General features: G+C 33.6%; 1 protein-coding gene across 2 annotated transcripts; it reads right to left on the minus strand.

Moving 5' to 3' along the window:
- LOC110099712 (serine/threonine-protein kinase Aurora-3-like) lies at positions 1-1792 on the minus strand. Of its 2 annotated transcripts, XR_003699800.1 has the most exons (4): positions 1536-1792; positions 1272-1344; positions 502-1187; positions 1-425 (listed from the first exon to the last, which is right to left on the minus strand). XR_003699800.1 is itself a non-coding variant. In XM_020826951.2 (3 exons), exons 1-3 carry the CDS (start codon positions 1688-1690, stop codon positions 1089-1091), a joined length of 327 nt encoding a protein of 108 aa, XP_020682610.1. In that variant the 5' UTR covers positions 1691-1792; the 3' UTR covers positions 1-1088. The 2 variants fall into 2 exon arrangements, 1 of the variants encoding a protein (XP_020682610.1); XM_020826951.2 differs by having other exon boundaries at positions 1-1187.
- Positions 1793-8301: the final 6509 nt, after the last annotated feature.

The raw sequence follows: 8301 nt of genomic DNA on the forward strand, positions 1-8301 counted from the left end.
TGGAAACAAGAAAACAAGCACTAAATCTGTGAAAGAACAATTCGATTTACATATTTAAGAGTTGTATACTGTAGAACTACAGTAAAAGAAATAAATGTATCGGAGAATATTCAAAGCTAAATTGAAGTAGAATTTACAGATTTTTTGAGCTGAGCGCCAGATCCAAAGCTCAAATCTCCAGCAGAAACTGGAGGTACTTTTTGATCAACAATAGGGTTAGCAGCTATCCGAGCCTCTTCTCTCATTCAGTGAAGAGAATGAAGTAAAACTTGCTTTCAAGAACCTCTTATGCGGAAAGCCGGAGCTTCTGCTTTGATGGATTTCTTCGAGAGATCGAATTTTCCCGACGCCTACCTCCTCCGGTCATGATTGAACAAAGCTGTGAACGTTAAGTCGTTAAGGCTCTGAGAGAAAAGATGTAGGGCCTGTTTGAATTCGAACTCTTTGCAGATTATGTAAATCCGACCGAAGAAGCGAGCAAAAAAGGAGAAATATGGTTACATTCGCGGTGAGCTCCGGTGCCACTTCAGATCCGACAGGAACAACGTCGCAGGAGGAGGCGGAGAAGCATCGGCTATTTTAGAACTCTACTTCACGCGCAAGGAATAAATGCAAAAGAGGAAAAGAAAATCCTCGACAGGCAATGGCAAGCGACTCGTTGGAAGCTTTGCCCCACGCGAACCAGCGTAGCCGAAGAAGAAAGCCCTACCTCAAAGATCCGTGACGGTAAATTGACGATCTGGAAAGGAAGGTATTCCTCTTCTGCGAGTTTTCTACTCTCTCGTGCGAGGCTGGTTCACAGTATTTTGCGTGAGATATTTTGTAACTTGCTCAAATTGAGCGGGTTTTGAAGTCACGCAAAATGCCCGTGGCAATACACTGGTAATACTTCGGAGGAATTATTTTCATTCCGCTCAAAACCAACCAAACAGTGTAATTTATGAAATGCACGTAATTTAATTACTTTGCCCTCTTAATTCAGCATACCAAATAGCCCCTAAATCCAAAAGCTAATAAAAATAACAAAACATAAATTTTTGCTAGAAAATAGAAATACGGAATCATCTAGAAGTCAAGAACTTATTCATCTAGAAGCCACATCCTGAAGGATCTGCATTCTGAACTATCCATGGATGCTCCAGAATTTTCTGCAGAGAGAGCCTCTTCGATGAATCCTTCACTAGAAGCTACAAGTATAAAGGAACAATTAGAAAAAAGAAATTATTCCTTTATAGTGTCCAGGAAGAAAAGAAGATGATATCTGAACCTACCTTGGAGATTAAATCCTTTGCTTCTGGAGAAACAAGAGGTGAAGAAGGGAATACAACATCAACCTTAAGAATCCTGGTATATCATAACGTTCAAGATTAAGAAATACATATGGTAACAACTTAAGCTTCGTTTGAAACGGCTTTCTTATTGTTTCTTAAAGTAGTTTTTTAGTACAAAAATTTTAATTTAGATAAAGTTGTTTTAAAAAGCAGTAAGAAAACCGTCCCAAACGAATTCATAATGTAATAGGAATAACATCGTACCTTCTGAAAGTATCGTATTTATCCTCAGCTTCAAATGGTGGGACACCATAAAGAAATTCATAGCAAAGAATGCCTAGTGTCCAATTATCAACTGTTTGATCATGAGCCTTATTCTGCACCATTTCTGGAGCAAGGTAATCTATGGTGCCACACATAGTTTGTCTCTTTACATGCGCCTGTAGCTGTGCAGCCCAACCAAAGTCTGCTATTTTCAGTCGGCCCTGAAGAATGTGTCAACCAATAAGCATGCTTAAATAGGACTTGGGATTTATTAAAAAGAACAAGACATAGGCTTCGTTTGGGACGGCTTTCTTCCTGCTTCTTTAAGCAGCTTTCTAGTTCTAAAATTTTAATTTTAGAACTAGAAAGCTGCTAACAAGCAAGAAGAAAGCCGTCCCAAATGAAGCCATAGGCAACTATTAAATAGTTGAAATAGCTTTGCTTCATTGTGGAAGTAGTTTCATACATATCACTTTATTTCATGCTATTTACATATTTAACATCTAAAACTTTAATATTACATTCCTATCACTCATATAAAATTTTAATATCAAATATATCACTCATATATTTCATTCTTACCACCCATACCATCCTATAAAACTTTAATATTTCATTCCATGCATCTAGATTTGTTCTATGAGTGGTAGGCATGTAATATTAAAGTTTTGGGTGTTAGATATGTAAATAGCATGAAATAAAATGGTATGTATGTAAATCCCCCATTTAATTTAATTTTATCGAGAAGGCTCCGAAGTTTGAAGTTATTTTGTTGTTTACCATTTTTTTTCTTTGTTTTCTCAAATGATGCGAGGAATGCAATGTCATGACAAATGGCACCTCGATAATCAAAATGAATGTGTGTGTGTGTGTGCATATGCTCGCATACAACTATGTGAAATAATGCTTTGGTGTGAGGGAAAATCATCATTAACTTAGGCTTCAGAAAGATGGTGATAAATAAATTTCTCCCGTACATGCTTCTCAAATGAATTTCGACAGATGAAGGAACATAAAAACATCTGGCATAACACTCCAACTTGTTACATAAAATGAATTTATTAGTTATGCTTAGCCCATGATTCATAGGAGCAACAAAAAATCAAGACTTATGACGCCAAGCAAATAATGCACTTCCACTAACAACATATCAAAATCAATAATTTTGATCTTGGCAAGAGAAAATAAAATCAAGCATTCAATGCAACAATAAGAACATTCCGATTTGGGCTACGTTTAAGATAAGGCTCTAATCATTTCATGGAAAACAATAAACATGTTACTAAACACGGAACATCATTTCTCCCATTTGTCCAGTCGAAACAAAGCTAGTCGAGCTTAATAACAAGTGTTTCTTTGAAGGTGATATTTAGGCTTAATTTGGGACGTTTTTTTTTTTTGCTTCTTAAAATAGCTTTCTAGTTCAAAAATTAAAATTTTTATACTAAAAAGCTGCTTTAAGAAGTAGTAAGAAAGCCGTCCCAAATGAAGCCTTAGTCAACATCAAAATTTTTTACCAATGTAAAAATAAAAGTTAATGATATTATAACCAAGAGTGAAATTAAACTCTTGCTATGCAAAATAACAAGAACTAAAACATAATTTTCTACAATGGTAAGTTAACCTTCACAATCTTGATATAAGGAATACATGATTTTCTATTACCTAGCTACTTCTACTTCATCTCCTATATAATGAAGAGTTTAATGGTCTTTATAATATAATCCCAAGTGCGCTAAGTTTGAATTTCATCAACTTATCCTAGATGCAAATTGCACAAATCTAATAACATAAAGCTTTGCAAAATAAAAAAATCCACATGGGATCAACTATGAGAGGACAAAAATATGATCTATGAGCCTCTTTTTTTAAGTGGACTAATTTTTATGAGATGATAATCACTACTATCAAAGTGTTCAATATTATAAGACTCAATATCACCTGAATGCTCGCATCATACAAAACAATAGCTTAGCAAAAACTAAAACTGCAAAATATGCAATCTTATGGCTATTCTATAGCAAGAGGTTTTAACATTCCACAAAATTTTCAAATCACCATATTTATCTAGAATCAAACACTGTTGAGTCGAGACATATTTTTAAGATATTTGAAAAACAACTTTCACTTAAGGCCAATTTGTTTTGCTATAAATATTTAAATTTTAATCTGGAAATGAATCATATTACAGGAACATATTAATTATTTTTTTTATGTTGGTAAATTTCATTTTTAAACACCCTCATTATTTGTTGATAATTTTATCATTATTATAAGTAAAAGGTAATATTCTAACCCATCATCCCATTAATTTAGTATTATTCAATTGTTCTTAAAATAAAATAGCAACACTTAAACTATCTTCCTAGCCCTCTAAATTGAAACTCATTTCTCACCATTTTGAATGTACGTTCCTAGATAGTGAACTCACTCCATTCAATTTCTTCCCAAAAAACAAAAATAGCTTGAACTCAATTTTGATGACGAGATTCAATCATTTGCAGACACTTGTAATGAAACAAACTTGCCCTTAATATACAAAAAGGCACTTAAGTTTTAACTCATGGATTCACCAAAAAATATAACTTAAAAAAAAATGGAGCTCTTCAATCAAAAATAACTTCGGCTTAAATGACTTTTGGCATGATAAAATCATTTCACAAACAACATTTTGGGATGTAAAGCCACACGATGAACACAAACACGAAAAGAAAAACAACAAAAATGAAAGAACACCAATATTTAATGTAAAAAAAATTGAAAAAAAAACCACGGAGCTAAACCACACAGAAATTCACTATGAACATGGGAAAAACTATATAGATCAATTCATCTCTTACTCTCTCCTTGTCTCTCTTCACTCTCCACACCGTTCACTTGCAAAACTAACAAAGAGACATATTAATCACCCTAAGGGACGTAATTCTTCAAGTTACATATAAAAAATGAGAAAGAAAATTATTCAGCCTGATTCACAGTGATGTGTCGCTGGGGTTTGGAGCGTCATAGCGCTCCAATCTCTATCTCCATTTTGATTGCTAGCGCTAGGGTTTGGAGCGCTGCGGCGCTCCGTTCTCTGTCTTTATCTAGAGAACACAACACTCGAGTATACAACACCGCAACGTTGTATCATTATACAGGAAAAATTCTTAGGGCAAGGCCCCCAAACCCAAAGCAGGGGGAGGCCCCCCTACAATCCCCCGACAAACTTGAATAACAGAGTTGAGGTCAGAATAAACAATACAACTTGATTGATTAAAACATATAGATTCCACACATAATTAATAAGCTCCCGCTTGGATGCTGATTACAATCAATTTGTATCCTGATCTATAACACCCATCATATTACATGTAGTGTAGCTTTCCCTGCCCTTAGCCTTCATGAAGACCAACTAAAGCTACATATAGCTTCAGTTTATCAACTGTCACCATTTTCGTCAGCATGTATGAAGGATTATGGGTCGTGTGTATATTTTACAAAGATAATTGACCATCTTTCAAAAGCGATCTAGCGATCTGATGAAATTATGCCAAAGCTGGAAGTGTTTTGCCTTGGCATGGAATGCAACATTCTTGGCTAGACAAATAACAATATTAGCTTTTGTAGTCAAGACTGATAAGAGTGCAACAATCTTTTGTAACTTGGAAACCTGACTCACTACTGTGTCTTCTAAAGTGAAGATATAACATATTATACTCCTCCTACCATCAAGATCTCTAACAAGATTAGAATCTACATTTCCCTATAGTTCAATCCATGTATATCCAAAGCAAAGAGCTTTATCAACTGACATTCTCAAGTAACTGATAATCCACTTAATCTCCTCCCAATGAGGTTTGCCTAGATTTCTCATGAATTTGTCAACTATTCCCATTGGATATGTTATCTCTGGTCTGGTATAGATCATAACATACATCAAACATCCAACTGTAGAATCATACGGAATCCTCTCCATCTATTCTTGCTTTGCTATAGATCTAGGCGATTGCACCTTAGATAATTGAAAGTGACTATCTAAGGGAGTGTAAACTGTCTTTGCATCACTTATGTTGAATCTTTACAACACATTTTTAACTTACTCAACCTGAGTTAACTTCAGTGCACCTGCACTTTTATCCCTGCTGATTCTCATACGAAAATTTTCTTTGTTGGACTCAAATCTTTTATTTCAAACTTCTTTGATAATTGCGCCTTCAAATATCATATCTTCTCCATATCTAACCCTGCAAGACCATGAATTCAACATACAAGAGCAAAATTGTATAATAATAATCAAAATATTTGAAAAAACAACAATAATCTACTTGACACTTCGTGTACCCATTGTCTAATATAAACATTTCAAATCTTCTGTACCATTATCTTGGTTCTTGCTTTAGATCATATAGGCTCTTTTTAGTCTACACACTAAATCTTCTTTACTTGTGATCATATATCCTTGAGGTTCATCATGTACAACTATTTGATTGTATTCATCTTCCCCACTAAAGAGAAAATTTTAGTGTATTTCACTCCTTCCTTCTACTGAAAACTTTAATTATAAGTTTGGCCTTATAACATTTGCTACCATTAAATTCTTCTTTCAGCCTGTAAACTTATTTATTATGCAGTGATTTCTTGCCATTTGGTAGCTCAGTCAACTCCAAAATTCGATTCAACTAAAATTTGTGCTTCATAAGTCGGACACTCAGTTGCTAAAAGATGTTATAGAGATTCCATCAATTGATATTTCAATAGAATTTCTTCACCAATGATTCTAGTAACAAGCAATTATCCTACTGTTTTTCTATCTACCTTGGTGTTTATATGAAATTTTAATTTGCTTTAATTACCATTATAGTTTGTTGAGCTTGTGTCCCTATTGTCCTTGACTACTATTGGTTCAATTAGCTGAGATACCAGAGAATTTTGATAATTATTATCTTTGATTCAAAGGCTCCAAATCAATTGATGTTTTCAAGATTTGAATGTATAGCGCTTCAATTTGTAGTCTAGCTATGACACTTCCTCCGCTATGGTCTCCATCTTCCAACTCTTCTGAGAAGAGTATTATTTAGTCGAGTGAATGACAAAACCATCACAACCATCAAATTTTCTCCAAATAAAACATGTGTCAATGTCAAATAAATTTTGAAGATTTTTTTATCATCTCGTTTGTTATGTATATAATAATGAAAAATTATATCTTTAATTTATTAATTTTGAATATTTTAGACATGAATTAAGGACCCTCTTTTATATAAATGGTGCTTTGGATTATCTGAACAAATTAAAGAATATTGAAATCAAAGCATGATCTCTTAAATCTTCCTATCCTCTTCCTCTATCTCTTTATAGATTGTGTACCTATTCTCAACTGTTGCTCTTAGGTTGTATTTCCATTGATTCTCTCTTCTTCCCTTTGGGTTGTGTACACATTCCCTCTAAATTACAAATGTCTTTCCTCTTGGAATTCATTCAATGTTAATCACCCATTTAGCACAACTAACAAATTATCAAGGAACAAAACAAACACCAATGTATTGTAGTTTGAAAATCTTTTATAACTTATTCACATTTAGTAAAAACCCTTATTGGTTGATATTGGAAAACAAAGTTCTATCCAAGCTTTATAGCAAAGATTATGTCAAACAGAATTTGAAATATACCCAAAATTTGATTTACATAAAAAATTTAAACAATTTTTTTATATATAAATATGACATGACATTTCCTTAATGAATTATGAACCCATTCCTTTGACAATTTTAATGTTTCTGAAAGACATCAAGAAAATGTGAAATTGACCCTAAATTTGATTTGGATATGAAGTTTACCATAAAATTTTGTTTTTGTAAATCTAACATGACATTTCTTTGATAATTTCTAATCCACTTTCTTAGAAGATTGCTAAATCACTGCACGATGTGCCCAAAAGTAGATCTACAAAATATCCTATTGAAATTAAACTTGAAAAACTATCTTTTGCAAGCAAATGAGTCCTATCATTTTGTATGAATGGTGAAAAATCAATATAAAATGCTAGTGTTTATATAGAACATTGCATAATGTCAATCTCAGTTTCAGAAAAAATAACATAAACACTAACAAAAAGTTGTAGCAAAGTGAAAAAGTTCATAATAAGGGATTGAATAACAATAACAGGTAGAATAGTATCTTAGATTTTATTCCAATCTAATTTCCATGTACATACAATTCTAGATAGACACAGGTGGTAGAGTCAACTATTTCTATGTTTACTCTCTTTCCAGAGTATGAGGATGATGTGAAGCTCTGGAAAAAAGTATTTTCAAGAATAAGCTGGTTCAATATCAATTCTTTGGACATCTTAGACGAGAGAGTTGAGAATAACAGATTACGCCTTGACCGCTAATGTCCTCCGCTAGGTGGCGTTGGGTGGCCATGATGAAACCCGCATATTTCTTGGTCCTCGAGTATGCTGTTTCGCAGGGGGAGGGCTTTAATAAAAGGACAGTCTACAGAGTTAACTTGCATGCCGCTATCTCGGTGGAGAAGTGGGCGGCTACGGGTAAGATTTGGCTTATTCACAATTACGAGATTATACTTATTTTACATATTTTGTATGCGACCGTATATGTTTAATTTTATTTTCTTAATTATGTTGTGGATTGTTTATGCCAAAAGGTCATGTGGGGCTTTGTTCAAAAGTTAAAGGCGTTGGATTAATTGCCAATAAAGCAATAGTGATACTAGAGACATCTAAAGCCAGAGATTTATTCAGATTATGAATGTATGATTTTAT

The sequence above is a fragment of the Dendrobium catenatum genome, unplaced genomic scaffold (assembly GCF_001605985.2).
Source record: "Dendrobium catenatum unplaced genomic scaffold, ASM160598v2 original_scaffold_199600, whole genome shotgun sequence".
Lineage (NCBI taxonomy): Eukaryota > Viridiplantae > Streptophyta > Magnoliopsida > Asparagales > Orchidaceae > Dendrobium > Dendrobium catenatum.

What these genes read in the sequence shown, in the direction of transcription:
- LOC110099712 (XM_020826951.2), bottom strand. Translation starts at nt 1,690, where the DNA reads ATGTGTGGCACCATAGATTACCTTGCTCCAGAAATGGTGCAGAATAAG. An exon ending in AAATACGATACTTTCAGAAG is followed by an intron (nt 1,345 to 1,535) that starts GTACGATGTTAT and finishes ATGATATACCAG; the next exon opens with GATTCTTAAGGTTGATGTTG. An exon ending in CAAAGGATTTAATCTCCAAG is followed by an intron (nt 1,188 to 1,271) that starts GTAGGTTCAGAT and finishes TTATACTTGTAG; the next exon opens with CTTCTAGTGAAGGATTCATC.